The following is an 18371-nucleotide window of genomic DNA, read 5'->3' on the forward strand; positions in this document are numbered from 1 at the left end:
CACACTTCCTCAACCATTTCCCCACAAGTTGGATCCAATAACCACATTTCTTCAAATCTGAAACATCTCTTCTTTCTAGGTTCAGGCATCATCCCTGACAAATTGATCAGTAGGGGAGAGTGATCCAATGACATACAACTAAGGTGATGTACCCTAGTTCCTGGAAATTTTTGGAACCAAGAATTAGTAGCCATGCATTGATCCAATCTTATTCTTAATGAATGCCCATCCACATAATGTTTCGCCTACGTGAATTTAGGCCCCACATATCCCAAATCCATGAATTGGCATTCATCGATCACGTCACAAAATAGTTGCATTTGATTATGATCTCTAGGAGCCCCACCCCATTTTTCCTCTTGGCAAACTATTTCATTAAAATCACCACCACAAATCCAAGGGATATTCATTCTAGCCTTTAAACTTCTCAATTTTCTCCATGCTTCATTCCTTTTATGGGTTTCGGGCTCTCCATAAAAGCCAGTGAAACGCCATGCATTTTCGTTGTTCCCATTGATGACTGTATCAATAAAATACCTGTGGGAATCAACCACCTCAATGTTGATAGAATTTTTCCAAAATAATACTAATCCACCACCTCTATTCAACCTTGGAACCACCCACTTCTTGTTGAAATTAATATTGCCCAAAGTATGATCTAGCCTTGCTTCGTCTGCCCATGTTTCGGCTACAAACACGACAGAGGGATCTTTTGCTTGTATTAAACTAACAAGCTCACTCTCTGTATGTGGGTTCCCAAGCCCACGACAGTTCCATAATAATAGACTCATTGCTTCTGATAGGGCTGATTACCAGCCTCTACCAATATCTTATTTTTTGTTGCACCTCCCTGTGAAACCCTTCTTTTTTTGGTAACTCAGTCTGATTTGTTTCCCTATCTCCACTTCTTTTTCCCCCCACTACTTCAGACATACCTATATCTTCTGTCACCCCTACTCTATTAAGCCTTTTCCATACCCCTTCAGTATACCCGTGCTTGACAAAGGAGCATGGTAACTCTACCAAAGGTACTCTTGGAGCTGAGGACAAATTGGTTGCGTGAATTGATGGACATGGCATGCAAGCTTCATTAATTGTAGACTGGCCCCCCAAATTTTCCTTTTCCATGCTAACACTTAGGCTAGTTGACACAGAGTCTTTTGAGTCATATTTGTTTATTTCCTCATCTAACTCCCCAATTACTTCCTTAAAAGTCTTCCCTGACACCTTTTCCTCAGCTGACCCGGCCTTTTCTAGCATCATGTCATCCTTGATTCCCTCCACTTTTGACAGCACCTTGTCCTCTACTAGATCGGCCTGCTGTAGCTGCTTTTCCTCACCTAACCCAGCCTACTTTATTGCCTTTTACTCTATTGCCAACTTTAAATAATGCTTTTGGACCTCCTGAAAAACCGGATCTATGTTTCCAACGTTGGGGACTTCAAAATTTTCCTTTTTGAGCCTACACATCTCTAGTTCTTGTTTGCTTGTTCGGACCACCACCACAGGCTTGTTCTTCACCGTTTCAAGCTTTTCCTTCGCCGCCTCAACCTTTTTTCTAGCAAAGAAACCGGGCAATTTAACCACATACTTTCGATTTAGCACAAATGGTGTTGCCTTAAGCCATGGGCCGAACTGCTTGGATTCAAGTAAGAGACTTCCTTCACTTTCAACCCAAAGATGGCAATCGTGATCATCATGCATCAAGCACCCACACCAAAAGCACAGGCTTAGGAGCCTCTCATATTTGAAGTTCACCCATAGTTCCTTACCACTATCAAGTGAGACCACTCGTCCCCTACTCAATGGTTGAGATATATCTATAGTAACCCAGACTCGCATGAAGTTATCTCCCTCTGCTTCTAGTTCATCAATCCCTGTGTTCATCTTGTCGATAGCTTCACACAGTTGTTCAGCAATTCTTTTAGTCCGAAATCTGATTGGAAGATCGTGTACTTGCACCCAAAAAGTCACCTTACTAAACTCCATGTCACCTACGTCTATTTCCTTACTATATCGTTGCAAAACCATTAATCGTTTGTCAAAGCTCCAAGGCTCTGCTGCTATGACTTTCCCCATCTCACTCTTATCATCAAATGAAAATAGAACCACATGATCACTTTCCTTTTTGATCTTGAAGCCATTTTTTGATCTACAGAGGGGAGTGAAAGTCTTGGCTATAGCATCTATGTTGAGAGCTCTCTTAGTCAAGAACTTAGTTGCTAAAATAAACTCTGTCTTCGCCTATTCCTCCTTGATGCAAAAGTTTGATCCTTCACATTCTGAGAGGGTTAGGTTGTTCCAATTTTTTGTGAGTTCCTCCATCCTAATCTACTATCTATTTCCCAAAATCCCCTAAAAAAAAAACGAACAAAGCCTCAAGATAAACCTGTTACCTTAAGGGACAATAACACCTTCAAGTGAAGGGACGCCTATTCTACTCTCTAGGAGAGAATGGAAAAACCACCCTTCACTAGCAGAGAGAAACTTAAGTTGAGCCAATTGATTATAAATGTTGATTAGGTTAAGCTCTAGAGACAAAAAGTGAACCCTTTCTTGCAAAGAAGAGGCACTATCTTGGTCTAAAAATTGATGTGCCTTGTGAAGGATTGTCCATCTTGGTATCTAAAATGTCAGATGTGCGTGGGTGGTTTGTGTTATAACTGGTATACGTGTACTAGCCTCTAAGTACGCGCACACGCATGTGCTTAGAGACTCTTTTATTTTTTTTTTCCTTTTTTTTTTCTAAAATTTAATAATTTATATTTATCATAAGTTGAGACTATCACATTAACAGCAAGTAGCAATCTACACTTAGGATTTGTTGTGAAAATGTTATGGACATAGCATTTCACATAAAAAGATAAATTATAAATTCATTTGGCACATTGTTTCTTAATACAATGAACAGTTTAGTTATTGTTGCTAAGATTAAATCTTGGAAATCATTTATTGTTTTTAAAATACATTAAATATATTAGTTAGTGTTGTAAATTGAATTGCAAGAAAAATCTAAATATAATAAAATTTTATCTATTAGTTTATTTCAAATTTGTTAAGATCTAAATGAGCCTTTTCTTGAGGTTAAAGATGAACAAAATTTTACTTTTGTTGTTGGGCTTACCTTTTTTTTTTCCTCCCAAATTTCAGCTCAAATTGGTTTGTTGTTGGGCTTTTTTTTGTGTTTAAAAAGATCAAGACATTGTTAAGGGAATCATATTCAAGCTTATTTTAGCTGGACTTTAAAAAAATTTAGATTCAGAATGTTCAAAATTTTATTTTATGAGGGACAAATAAAAAAAATAAAAAATTAAATATAATTTTTTTGGGCAGCTCAGGGGGTTCATTTGAACCCCCTATACACTTCCTAGCCCCGCCCCTGTTCATATGAGGGGAATTTTTATGAAATATACTGATTTAATCTTAACAAATTGCATAAATATGCTATCAAAAAGGGGATAATTATTCAATGTAGGAACTAGTTTCTATGTTTCAAGTGGATTACAGTCCTAGTTTAGAATAAATCTGCAAACATTTTATTGAAGTACTAAAAAAAATAAATGCTTCAAATGATTTCATTTTAATTAGGCTTTTGATTAATAAAATTTGATGTTGTAGATTTTCCAAATTGCTGGGTGTCATTGGTTTTGTTTAGGTTGTTAGCAAGTTATTGTATTATTGTTAAGTGGGTCAGATTAGTTGCAACAGATTTGGTTAGGTTAGATTTAGAGCAAGTGCCGAGAATATAAAATGTAATACGGAGGAAGTGTGCAGCTTTATGCCAGTATAAATAGATAGCATAGCACTGTTATTCCCTTCTTGTGTAATCAGTTTGAACATAATCATATAGTAAGAAAAACAGAGACTTTGATCTCTCGGAATCAATTAAAGAACTCATTAGTTGTCACAAGGCTTCAAATTGAATGCTAAATAAGCACATGTTTAATAGAATTTAGTTGTTTACTTCGAACTAAAAATATTTATTCTTGTCTTTATATGAGTGGACTACTGATATTGGCAAAGTTACAGTACCTTCTCTTTTGTAGACTTTGCCTATTATTAACAATAGCTTGTAACCCCATGCATATTCATGGATATACTTAAAAGATACACATTAAGATACATAGTATAATTCTTACATATATACTTTAAATATTATTAATAGTCATTCTTATATTTTTTTTTTTTAACTCTTTAAAAATTCTTGTAATAATATTATTAGGTATAAAATGTAAATTGTTCATCTTTTTAATATTTTTATGTTTATTAATTTTTTTTGTACACAATAACCCACTTGAATGAATATTTATGATATGGTCCCACATTTGATTCCAAAATTAAGAAATAAAACTCTATCTAAAAATAAATAATTTAAGATACATGACGTAAAATTAGATTTCAATTGTAGAATCTAATTGGATTTTCTCTGAGCTTTATATATATATATAGAGGGCGTTTGGGCTGGGCGTTTTGTGCGTCCGCGTTTCACGTTTTCTCTTTTTTTTTTTTTTTTTTTTTTTTTGGCCGCATTTGTTGACTTTTGGGAGACAAATTTTACTGTTATGAACAGTAAATTCACTGTTCACGTACTGTGCTGACACTGTTCACATATTAAAAAATATTAAAAATGGGTCCCACAGTACTATTTACACATTTAAAAATTATTTTGCTACAGTGTTTTCAGTTTTCAGTTTTCAGTTTCAACAACAATAAGCTCAATCCAAACGGACCCATATATATATATATATATAGAGAGAGAGAGAGAGAGAGAGAGAGAGGACTTATAAATTTGAATTATTTTTAGTTATAAAAAAAAAAAAGGCTCATAAATATAAAATCATTCAAACACTCTCTTCCTCGTTTTCTACTCTAAATTAACTCATTTAACACAAAAATTAAAAAACTTTGATTAGATGGAACACGTGTCATAAAATTAAATTTTAATTGAAATCCAATTTTTACACCGAACTAGCTAACTTGCTACAAAAATTTAAAATTTTTGATTAAATGGGACACGTGATATAAAATTAGACTCTAATTGAATTTCAATTTGAAATCTAATTGGATTTTCTCTCAGTTTTACCTATTAATATATATATATATATATGACTTATAAACTTGAATTGTTTTTAGTTCTAAAAAAAGACTCACAAATATAAAATCATTCAAAAATGATGTTTTTTTATGGTTTACTTATATTGGGCTTCTCTTTTTTACACTAAATTAACTCATTTGGGGCAAAAATTAAGAAACTTAGATTAGATAGGACACATGTCACAAAATTAAACTCTAATTGAAATCCAATTTTTACTTTAAATTGATTCACTTGGGACAGAAATTTAAAAACTTAAATTAAATGGGACACATGGCACAAAATTAGACTCTAATTGAATTCCAATTTGAAATCTAATTGGATTTTCTCTCAGCTTTACCTCTCTATATATATATTAGCTTGCAATTCTTTAGAGGGTTTCACTGTCACTTCCTATTTAAGTGTGTGTATAACTTGTATAAAAAACAAATATTGGGTAAATTACAAACTGTACCCCTAATTTGCAAATGCTTGAATTTTAAACCCTAAAATTTCAAATTTTGAATTTTATCCCTTAAAGTTTGGAGTGATTTGATTTTACACCCTAACTAGGGCTGTCCACAGGTCGGGTCGGATCAGGTTTGAGATTGACCCGTAACCGACCCGATTAGCTTGGGTGTATGAAAAATGGACTTGCAACCGACCGAATATTCGGGTTGGACCCTATAGCTCGGGTCATCGGTTAAGCGGGTCAGACCCGTTGGGTGATTTCAGGTCTAAAGAACAACACAGCCCAAACTCAAAGAACACATCTCACATGTTAACCATAATCCAAAACTAGAGAAATCTAATAACACCAAAAATATCACAAACCCAAATTTGAGATTCAAATCCAACAGCACCGAAAACACCAAAACTGAATCTAAGATTCAAATCAAATAAGAAAAACACTACAAACCCAGATCTGAGACTGAAAGAAAGAGAGAGGAGACCCAGATATGAGACTGAAAGAAAGAGAAAGAGAAGAAATAAGACTCAGCTGGCACCACCACCACTCCCTCCTCCCACCATCACTGCATCTTCCATCATATTACACAAGATCAAACAAGATCAAAGCCATGTAGATCAGAGAAGGCTTTAGCTGGGTCCACCTTTGACCTTTAGAGAAAGCTTTTTTAGATCACTCTTTCCTCTGAATCCTCACATCGATAGTGTCCAGTCTCCCTTCACGCTTATCACCTAAACCTCCGCCGTCTTCCAGGTCCTTCCTTTTCTCTCTCTCTCTCTCTCTAGTTTTCTATCGTTCTTTACTTCAAGAGAGTGGGGTTTGAGGTGAGAAACAACCCAGTATGGTGGGCTAGTGGCAGTAGGGTTGGCAGTGGCATTAAGAGAGAGCCTAAGGGTAGGGATTTAAGAGAGACAAAGAGAGAGGGCATGAAAAACAAATATTTGAACTTTGAGAGAGAGAGATCAGGTCTCGACTTTGAGTGTGAAAATAGACCCAAATCTTTTTTAAGTTTATTATCGGTCGGGTCAATTTCTACAAGTTTCAAATTGCTTAACCCACCACCCGAACCGAACTTTTAGTTTTTCCTAGCATATAACCCGAATCCGGCCGACCTGCTATTTGGACCCGCCTGTTGGGCTTCAGGTTGGGCGGATCCAGTCGGTTTGGTTGGGTGACTTGATCTGCTGAACAACCCTAACCCTATCGTTTCAGAATTTGGATTTTATCCCCTAAAGTTTGGGAGTGTTTGAATTTTACACTCCTAAATTATGAAACTTTAGGGTGTAAAATCCAATCTTCCCTAAACTTTAGGGAGTAAGATCCAAACATTCCTAAAATCCAAAGGGTAAAATCCAAACTCTAAAACGTCAAGGAGTAAAATCCAAACACCTCCAAACATTAAGGGACAAAATCCAAATTTTGAAATTTCAGGGTATAAAATCCAATCACCCCCAAACTTTAGAGGTGTAATTTGTAATTCACCCAAAAATCTTTAGAAACTAGAAAGTTTGTATTTTGGGAAATGTTAACAGATGCCATAAGGGCATTTGTTAGTGAACCAGTTTAGAAAAGTTCGTATAGGAAGAAAAAAAAATTAATGTTTTGACAATTTTTTCTATTTCTAATAAAAGTTGTGTCAAAACTTTTTTAAAATGGGCACCCATTAACATTAAGCATTCTTCCAACTGTTTCGGTCCCCAATAAAAATTTTGAATTCAGTATTGCTATTAATTGGACCTTTTCTATTCATGTTTCCCATGTTAATGTCCCAATTATGCTCAATTTCTTAGTAGTGGTCCTTACTTCAATGAGTCTTGGAATTGAGTGCACGGGTCCATAAGTTTCATTCTATGAATCAAGTTATATATGTAAACATATTTCTAGGAAAAATTGGAATTCAAGGTAAACGTAATGCCCCATCTCAATTTGCCTAATGAATCTTCTATTTTTTGAACTAAACTCTTATTTTATACTAGATAATGTTCCACACGAAGCGCAGACACTTTGCAATTTCATTTGCAAATAATTTTTATGTTTTCAGTTGTATATAGTATTTATGTTTTCCCAAACTATTGTTGAATGCTTTAGCTCCCTTTTCTTAATCCATATTTATAATTTTTCTTATTCTAGAAGTATTTCCAAACTATTGATTGGCTTTTGTTTACTAATATTGATATATGAGATTATAATTGTATAGTTCTTAGGCATTCCTAGGAGACCATATACACAATGTTCATATTCAAAATATTTTTAGTATTTAATATATTTATGAAGCAAGCTCCTAAGCATTCAAACATAGTATAAGGAAATTCAGCCAAAAAAAAAATCTCTCTCTATATATATATATATATAGTATAAGGAAAATTGCCAAAAAAAAAAAAAATCTAAAAGATTTCGTACGATTTTTTAAATTCATATAAAATAACTTCATGTTAACTATTAACAAATTTTCTCAAATCTATTAAATTATAAACCTCATTCATAATTTAATATACAATTCCAATAGTTCACACTAATAAGGAAAAAAAATAATTTCATTTATGCATGCGCAATACAATACATTAGAATGAAAGTAAAAGTAAAAAAAAAAGGTACAAAAAGAATATTGTAGGGAATAAGTAAAAAAAATACAAAAAGACTAACGAACATAGAGAATAGATATTAAAAAAAAATGAAATAAGGGTTGACAAAATAGTATACAATGACATATATATCTATCAAATCAAAAGTCTCAAAGCCAATAAAAGGCTTTTCATGGGTTCAGCGTATTGGCAAAAATCCAATCACAGTCATCGTAAACCCAACACAAATGCTCCAACTCCAAAAGTCTCAAACAACCAAAGGCCCATATCTAATCACAACCCTCACAAAACCCACAATGACCTCTAACCTCTACATCAAAACTACAAGTTGTTTACATCCTTCCTAGTTTGGAGAATCACATATGGGCAGGGGTATATAAAGGAGTAGAAGTGCAAGAGGTGAAAATCCAAAGAGGAAAAAATAGTCTTGAAACAATGTACCTAAGAAAATAGAAAGTCTTTTTTTTTTTTTTTTTAATTTGGTGTTTATTTCTTAAACAATGAGTACTTATCATGGTGAGAGATAGACGAATAGTCTTGAAACAATGAACCAAAGAAAATAAAAAGTCCATATCTTTTATTGCAAGAGAATCCTTAGGTAGAGCGCCATTTGGCAAAATCTCATACTCTCTCAAATGAGGTCTCTCCTTATATATATATATATATATATATATATTGATATTGATTTGTTGTTCCTATAAATTCTAGAATGTTCCTAGTTTGATAAAATTGCAGCACAAATGAGTACAAAAGGTTTCTCAAGACTTTATTATGTGGGAGCAGTTTTTCTAAACCCTTGGGAAAATACACTTAGTCAAATAGATGTTGATGAAGTACTTTCATATTTCCTTCTAAGATTTGTAATCATTCTCAACTGATTAGCAAGTGCATTTGAGAAAAGCTTCATTTTTTACCAACCAAGGAGTTTTCTATCGATCCAGGGATGGAACCAGGAGGGGTCAAAGTATAAAAAAAAAATGGTATAGACCAAATTTAACATAAGCTTGTTTGATTGCATTGTGTTAATTAACATCATAATATATTCGTGCTAATTCTAGATTATTCTATAATGAACTATTACCAATTTTATATGTGGTGATTTTTCAAAATTTTATTTGATGGATTTTAGAAATTGGGACATCAAACTAGACATTGACAATACTGCATTTTCAATATGAGCTTCTAAATTATTTTGAATATTTCTTAATAAAAAAAATTCAAAATTGAACATTATTTTGCCATGATCTTAAAAAAAAAGGCCACAACAATTAATTATAAGGAATTTATCCTACATCTACCTTACCATTTAAATAATATTTTGACATAAGATTGACAAATTTCTCTCATTTCTTAAAAAGTAACACTACCAAAAAATTTATTACAGCAAACTCATTATATAATTTTTTTAATAAAAAAATAAACATTATTATTACAGCAACCACAACTAAAAACTTTTTAAAAAGTCACTTAAAAAACATAACATTAAGAGTTTCACAGTTCACACCATGTGAACTGAAAATCATACATTTGATAATGCCGAATTTGTGCTTTATTTTTGTTGTCAATATTAGTATGTCTACAAGTAATTCATGTTATTTTTGGAGCAATTGGGTTTCTTTATGTGCAAGTAAATCATATTATTTTTGGGCAATTGGGTTTCTTTAGACCAGAATTGTGCTTTATTATTATTATTATTATTATTATTATTTTTGTTATTATCCAGAGATTATTGTAATTATTATTCAAGCAACTGGGCAAAAGGGATAGCATAGAACATACACTTTTGGATTTCATGGGCCAATTTATAATTTTTTTGGAGGGAGGGGGCCAAGATTGCATATTTTGGGGCAAATTGAAAATTTTCTTTGTGTACACACATACTAAAAATTTTTTTTCCAAAGTTTTGGTTGGGTGGGGGCCATGGCTCCCTCCAGCCCAAGGCTAGGTTCGTCTTTGCATCGATCAACCAAGGAGATTTTATTGGTCCTCCTTGGTGGTTGGTAAATGTGTCATGTATGCTTCCTAGATTTCGATGATGAAGAAGTTAACTATTCTTGCTTAACTTTGGTTGATTAGTTCTAGGTATTTGAGTCCTTGCAATCACTAATAAGTTTAGGAAACGAAACCTTCATATAGAAGTCAATTACAAAATTTGCATTATTGTTTTTTTCACTTGCAAGATTTTCAAAATATTTCATAAGATAATCACGTTAAAGATATTTCGGTAAATTTTCATCTTAATATGGTTTTAGCATTGCTTATGTGTTTGAATTCTTTCTATTTCCATGAGATTGAAAAATTCCCCATGCAATAAGCTAACCTTATTTGAATGCTTTTCTTATTAGACACTGGTTAGCTCAGAATTTTCAACGTGTTATTTCAAGTTAGCACAGTTAAATTTTTTTTTTTTTTTTTTTTTCCATTTTTCTTTCATACATTAATAACTTGATAATAGATGATCATATTATGTTTCATCCATACTAATGCCAGGTTACCCTTTTTTGCAGATTAGAGACAAGAGCAACAAATATCATCTCATACCACTGTGAACTCCACCACCTTACAGGACTTGTGCTTTTGTGCAATAGAGTGGAAAATAAGGGTAACTAGATATAGTTAAATAACACATCAATTTTGGTTTCTTTTTAGATGACCACGTCTACATAACTTGCAACTTGTCTTATTAGCTGCTAGTTCTTGTGGATGTAGACATATTGTATTGTTTTACTCTTCCTTTTTCTCTCTATGTCCATAAAATTGTGTAAACAAAATATTTAACACTCCTATTTTACTGAGCCCACTGAAATATCATAAATTATCAATAATCATGCAGCTGACTATTGTTCAAGAAAAATAAAGATAACAGAATAGAAGATACAACATCAAAACTATTATTACTTAAAAAATACACACACACCAAGATTGGGAGGGATGTTCTAAATTTAAGAATCCAAGTGCCAATGATAGAGGATGATAAAGATTACAAAATGATCTCTTCTACCCATCATTTTTCTGCTAGACCTCATTTAGAAAGGTTTTGTTCCAAATTTTTGGTTATTTTAACAGGGAAATGAAATTGCAAATTTGATTTTGTTTCTCTCTTCTTAAATTTTTTTCCCATTTCTTTGGTTGTATTTTGCAATTCTAGGTATGTTCAATGTTGTTGTGACCTATACCATGAGTATTTCTTAAGTTAGTTATTGATAAGTTATTGATTCTCTCAAAAGATTAAACTTTTCAGAAATGTTAAATTTAACGCTCTTCTTTCACATGTAGGTCACTTAAGCTGTCATTGTTCAGTGGGGTGCAAAATGTGAATTTTTTTTAATGAAAGGTAAGGTGAAGATAGAGAATTGAACTCAAAACTTCCTACTCTAATACTATAATAAATCACTAATTCTCCCCAAAATTTAAGTTTTTATGAAATCATGAAATGTGAATTTGACGGTAATAATATATTCTTTAGTTTAAAGTGTCCATAAATACTTTTTTTTGGGTACATTAATTGTTATAAACTTGATTGACAAGAATGTGTAAATCAAGCTTCATGTGGGGGAAGTTTTATGAAAATAATGATCCAATCTCTGCAAATTACAGATTTATGCATTTGATAATATGGCTTGTGAAAAAACTGGAGATCAATATCTTGCCCGCTTACCTGTTACTAGTTAGCTCCACTTTACTCAAACAATTTAGGTGCATCTCCTTATGATTAAAAATTGTACTTAGATATCTGCTAATTGACAGCTTCTATTTGTTCATACCCATTTCTATTCAGCCAAGAAGCGCAATATTTGTGCCTCAAAAGGTTTCATTATATTAAGGAGGACCGTTATAATGTTGATAATTGCTGATTAGTTCCATTTTTTATTTTTTTTTTTTTTTGAGGAACATGATTAGTTCAAGCTCTATATATAAGGACGATTAGCAACAACCAAAAAAAAAAAAGCTCTATATAAGGACGTATTTTTTGGTGTCATGAGTCATCATAGCATGTTGTTTGTACTATTCTTGTACGTGTGGGCTAGTGGGCTTGATGGGAATGGGTCTCAACTTATTAGATGAGTTTGATAAGTTTGGGGCTTTGGGTTTGTTTTTAATTGGATCAGGTCAGCTAAAGAAGGGCTTTGGGTTGGATTGTGGGTTATTAATAAAGAGACTGAGTTAAGGGCTTGGTTATTTCCAGATGGGATGGACTTTTTTTTTTTTTTTGAGAAACCAGACTCACAGGTCTGATATATTGAACGAAAACAGAGCCTACAAAACGTCATTAGAAACCAGAGGAGCTATTTCGCTAGGAACGGATTCAATCCAGACCTTAAGCTCATTACCAGACTTAGACATTCTAGCAAGATAATGGGCAACTAAATTGCCTAAACGTTTTACATGCACAAAGTTACAAGAGCGGAAACTGCGAGCCAGAAGCAGGGAGTCCGACAAAACAAGGCCGAACTCGGGATGATTCGTTTCACCTCCACACAGAGCCGATGTCACAATCAAAGAGTCTCCCTCAAAAGTAGCGTCGAAAATGCTCAGTTCCAAAGCAAACAGGGCAGCTCTTCTGCATGCAAGAGCTTCAACCGTGGCAACAGTAAGGGGAAGGGGAATTCTCTCTGCAAGGGCCCCGATTACATTACCTTGAGCATCCCGGATGACCACACCCAACCCAGCCGCCCCAATTTCTTTGAAGATCGCTCCGTCGTAGTTCACTTTGTAGCACGGGGAGATGGGAGGGCGCCACCTGACACGCCCCACAGACACGGCAGGGGAATGGGAATTGTGCAGAACCTGAGCAGCCGAGAAGTCATGAAGGAACCGGATGGCCTTGGGTCTGACTTCGTGATAGCCAAACGAGTTATTCTGCAGGCGATCAGCATTTCTTTTCTCCCAGATCAGCCAGAAAATCACAGCAAGAAGATCCAGATTGGCACTACCACGGACCGAGAAAAACAGCTCAAGGAGGTCTGCAAATTTTGAAAGCTTATGCTTAAGCAAATTTTTACTTAGGCCATCAGCTTCCCAGATAATCCTTAGAGCAGGGCAGCCCCACAGAGCATGAATAGTATCCTCACAATCAGATTTGCAGCCTGGACAAGAAACCGATTGGACCACATGCCTTCTCCAAAGATTGAATAGGGTAGGGATTGCCTCATTGGCTGCCTTCCACAGTAGATGCTTGACCTTGTGCGGGACATGAAGGGACCAAATACCATTCCACATTTGACTACCCCTTGCTGAGTCCGAACAATTAGGAAGAGTAAGTCTCTCAGTTGAAGAAAGGAGCCTATAAGCACTGCGGGTTGAGAACACGCCCTGGTTTGATGGGAGCCAAACTTGTTTATCCGAGGAATTGTGAATGCTCAGCGGAATGCCCAAGATGATTTCAGATTCATGGGTTAGGAATTCATTCTTAATCAGATCCACGTTCCAGGTGTGGGAATCTTCGTCAATCAAGGCACTCACTGTAGAGGAAGGGCAAAGGGACGAGATAGGGGACACAATACAGCTGCTGTGCAAGCTTGGTAACCATTTATCACCCCTGATTTTTATGGACTTACCATCTCCCACACGCCAAACCGAGCCCAACTCAATAACCCGACGAGCTTGAGCAATGCTTTTCCAGGCGTAGGACCCTTTGCTTGAGCTGTTGGCCTCCATAATTGAGCAGTTCGGGAAGAATTTAGCCTTGAAGACCCTATGAAACAAAGAATCCTCATTGTTTATGAGTCGCCACACTTGTTTAGCAAGGAGAGAGTCATTAAATCTGCTGAGCTCCCTGAAACCCATCCCTCCCTCCTTCTTAGGAAGGCATAACTTCTCCCAACTGATCCAGTGGATTCTTTTCTGCTCACCCCGGTAGCCCCACCAAAATTTTCTGATCAAGCATTCGATTTCATAGATAAGACCTTTCGGCATTTTGAAACATGACATGGTATAAGTGGGGATCGCCTGGATTACCGCCTTGACTAAGATCTCCCGTCCCGCTTGGGACAATAATTTTTCTTTCCAACCCTTAAGCTTCTTCCAAATCCTTTCTTTAATCATACTGAACGATTTCTTTTTTTCCCGGCCAACCAAGGAAGGAAGACCAAGATATTGCTCATATCGCTGGACAGCGGGAATAGCCAACAGAGTTATGATCTCAGTCTGCATTTGGGCGGGAGTGTTGGAGCTGAAAAACAGGTTGGTTTTTCCCCGATTAATGTTTTGACCAGAAGCCCTTTCATACTTTAGAAGAATATCTTGAATAGTCCTGCAGTCAGCAATGGAGGCACGACAAAAAATGAGACTATCGTCCGCAAAAAGAAGGTGTGAAATCCGGGGGCCAGCCGGGCAAAGGGATACGCCTCTCAATCTGCCCAAATCTTCAGCTACTCGCAAGAGGCCATGCAGCCCTTCAGTGATTAACAAAAAAAGGTAAGGCGATAGCGGGTCGCCTTGACGGAGGCCCCTCTGAGGAGAAATAAGCCCCTGCGGTTGACCATTTAGCAGAATAGAGTAGGAAACAGATCTAATACACATAGAAATGAGAGCAATCCACCTACTGCTAAAGCCCATTTTAGCCATGATTTTATCCAAGAAATCCCATTCGACCCGGTCGTAGGCTTTGCTCATATCGAGCTTCAGAGCCATCAGCCCTTGCTTACCGGAGTGCTTGGACTTTAGGTAATGGAGAGTCTCATGAGCTATTAGAATATTATCAGTTATGAGGCGGCCTGATAAGAAGGCGCTCTGAGATTCCGAAATCAGCTGAGGGAGAAACTTTTTTAGGCGGTTAGCAAGCACCTTTGAAATAAGTTTATACAGAGTATTGCACAGGCTAATGGGCCTAAAATCCGTTACACGCCTAGGACATTTAATTTTAGGAATAAGAGTAAGGAAAGTGTGGTTAAGGGCATTTGGAAGGTTACCTGAGTTCAGCACACCCAAGACAGCATCGGACACATCAGGGCCAATTTTTGACCAGTATTGTTTGTAGAAAAGGGGTGGGAGTCCGTCTGGGCCAGGGGCTGTGTTCGCTTTCATTTGCCCAAGAGCGGTCTGGACTTCAGAAGCCATAAAAGGACGGAGGAGGTCCGCATTCATTTCCAGGGTGACCCGGGACTCCACACCTTGAAGAACCTCATTGAACTCAGTAGGATAGGACGAGGAAAACAGAGAGGAGTAGAACTCATTAAGAAGCTCACCCACATTGTTCTCACCCTCCACCCAAATACCTTGGTCGTCTTCAAGACCAGAAATGAAATTTTTCTTGTTCCTCTCAGTAGCCCGGCAATGAAAATATTTCGAATTTTGATCGCCATACCTGAGCCAATCAGTTTTGGCTCTCTGAGCCCACATGCACTCTTCTAATTCCAGCAAGTTGTTAATTTCCTCTCTGAGGACTTTGACCTGGCAAGTACCCTGGCCAGAAATAGCTTCTACTTCCGCCTTAGCCAACAACTTTCTTTTGTGGATTAGGGACCCCTTAATATTGCCAAACACATTTTTATTCCATGAAAGCAGTTGAGTTTGACAGTTACTAACCTTCTGAAGCACTTGACTCATGGGATCACCGACTAAGCACACATCCCAGGCAGCGTGGACCACATTTTCACATCTCTCATCCTTCGTCCACATCTCTTCGAAACGGAAGGGCCTTTGAGGGCGGTAGAAACGACAATGCACATCATCGGAGCATAACCAGATAGGTTTATGGTCGGAAGAATAACCGGATAAATGATGTAGCCGAACAGAAGGGAACAAGATCAACCACTCAGCTGAAGCCACAGCTCTGTCTAACCGGACCCAAACCAGAGGACCATCGAACCTATTATTGCACCAGGTGAAGGGCAACCCAGAAAACCCAATGTCTTTGAAACCACAAAAATCAAGGCAATCTCTAAAGCCCTGCATCTGTTTATCCGATCTTAAGGGCCCCCCAGACTTCTCATCCAGCCTTGTGATTTCGTTGAAATCACCGATACAAACCCAGGGAAGACTAGTTTGGGTGCTGAGGTGGCGAAGCAGGGACCAAGAATCTTCCCGGTTGACTGTCTCCGGGGCTCCGTAGAATCCCGTAAACCGCCAGGCGTCATCAATTCTTGGATTTACCACTGCATCAATGTGATGAGGGGAGAAGGTGCGAATATGAAGGTCAAGCTCATTCATCCAAAACAGGGCTAAACCGCCACTGAGGTTCCTCCTAGGAACAAGGAACATATTATCAAATTTTAGACGGCAACGAAGCTTCTCCATGTACAGCTTATTTTTTTTGGTTTCCATCAGGAAAACTAGGGTGGGGCCTTTTGCTCTCACAATGTCAGAAAGCTCTCGAACTCGCCGCCGGATCCCAAGCCCGCGGCAGTTCCAACTTAGACAATTCATGATGACTGGCGTGGCTGAGCATCAGCCAACGCCAAAGGAGATTTTGTTTCATTAGAGACCACTGGAAGGGACGCTCTGCGTTTTTTTGCATGGGGTTCAGACTCTTCAGAAACGGGCCTCACCCTATTTGAATCACCCATATTCTCATCTAAAGAATTATTATTGGGCTGCCTAATTAAACGAGTCCACGTACCTTGACTTGGAGACTTAGGCTTGCTCTTAGGTCCAATAACATTAGAGACGTCCTGGAGTGGGGGTCTTAAGCAACCAGTAGAAGAAGTAAAAGTGTTGTTCGGCCCATCTTCCCTCTTCGGCCCACAATCACGGTCCAATATAATGCAAGCAGAGGGACTATGCTTGGCATCTTCACACGCGGGAAAGTTCAAGGGGGAAATTTTTCCTACATTAATTACAGCCTCTGAGTGTTTCTCACACGGGGACACAAGATCCGCAGCCAATCCCAGTTCTCTGTCAATCAACAGTAAAGTCTTTTCAAAACTTTCCGGGTTACTCTGCAGAGGCTTAACGTGTACACTACTTTCAGGCGCCACAACCATGCTAGCCTTTTTGGGGTGGGTGGTCTCGGTAGGTGCAACCTCGACTGCCGTGCCAGAAGGCAGAGGAGTAGGACTTTTCAAAGTTGGTGGAGCTATACTTTGATGAGGAGGCGAAACATCTCCACGTTCCGGCACCGATGGAGAGTTCCATGGCTTACGGCCAGCAAGGTTCACTTCAGCTCTCATCCATGGGCCAAACTGACCTTTCTCAAGTGAGGACTTGTTCCTTTTGCTGAGCCACAAGTCACACTCCCTGTCTTCGTGCAGCAAGCTACCACACCAGTAGCAAAAGTTAGGGAGTCTTTCGTACCGGAAGGAAGCCCAGCCAACTTCAACGCCCTTATCCCAAAGTTTCCTCCCCCTGCTCAACGGCTTAGTCACGTTTATGGAAACACGAACACGTAGGGAACGACCAATCGAGGCATTCTCATTAGTTTCAGAAACACAAAGAACTCTGCCTAAGGATTTGCCTATGGACATTCCAAGTTCAGGAGTCATGCTTTTGATGGGGAGATTATGTATCTGGATCCAAAAAGCACACTCATTGAAAGAGAGGGACGAGATAGTTGTGGAGTCTTCAATCCTTTGAAAAAGAACCAAGTGCTTATCAAAGGTCCATGGTTCGTACTCCATGACCCTTTCCAGATCAACATCATTTTCAAATTCAAACACCAATTTATTATCACCCATCTCATGGGTTCGAAACGGTTTTCGAGTGCGCCACAACGGCCTGAAGGTTCTGATCACCGCCTCTTTGTTTATCGAACGGTGCGTTAGGAATTTACCGGCTAGCAGCGAGCTTGAAATCCCAGGTGACTTGGGAACCTCAAACCCCTGTTCCTCTTCCTCCGACAGAGAAAGTTTCTTCCACATGCTTTCCACTTCCTCCATATGGGAAACAACAAAGCACAGAACCAGACGGATTAATACGGACCAGGACCACCCTACCACTACCCCGGAGAGATGGGAGAGCAGAGGATACACAATCACCTAAACAGAGAAAGGGACGCACTATTCTACAGGTTCTAGAGAGAGCGCCGCTCAAACCCTATCACGAGAGAAACCTATACCTCTCAGATGGGATGGACTTGGTTATTAATAAAGAAGAAAGAACCATACTCGGCCTAAAAACTACTTCCTAAGAAAAAATGAATTGAAACCTAAATCTTTAGCTTGAGAAATTAGATATGAGATAAAAATAATAATAAAAAAAACTAATTAAAGACTACAACTTTTTTCTATATAAGAAAGAAAAAAAAAAAAGACTACAACTTTGGTAATATTCACTTATTATAGTGTAACGAGACCCATTACTTCACATGTAG

The 18371-nt window shown here is 37.4% G+C and overlaps 1 protein-coding gene across 1 annotated transcript; it reads right to left on the reverse strand.

Moving 5' to 3' along the window:
* Positions 1-12364: 12364 nt before the first annotated feature.
* Positions 12365-18105, reverse strand: LOC126723953 (uncharacterized). Its single transcript, XM_050427973.1, has one exon. It carries the CDS (start codon positions 16487-16489, stop codon positions 12380-12382), a length of 4110 nt encoding a protein of 1369 aa, XP_050283930.1. The 5' UTR covers positions 16490-18105; the 3' UTR covers positions 12365-12379.
* Positions 18106-18371: the final 266 nt, after the last annotated feature.

Source organism: Quercus robur, chromosome 4 (genome assembly GCF_932294415.1).
Source record: "Quercus robur chromosome 4, dhQueRobu3.1, whole genome shotgun sequence".
NCBI classification, from domain to species: Eukaryota; Viridiplantae; Streptophyta; class Magnoliopsida; order Fagales; family Fagaceae; genus Quercus; species Quercus robur.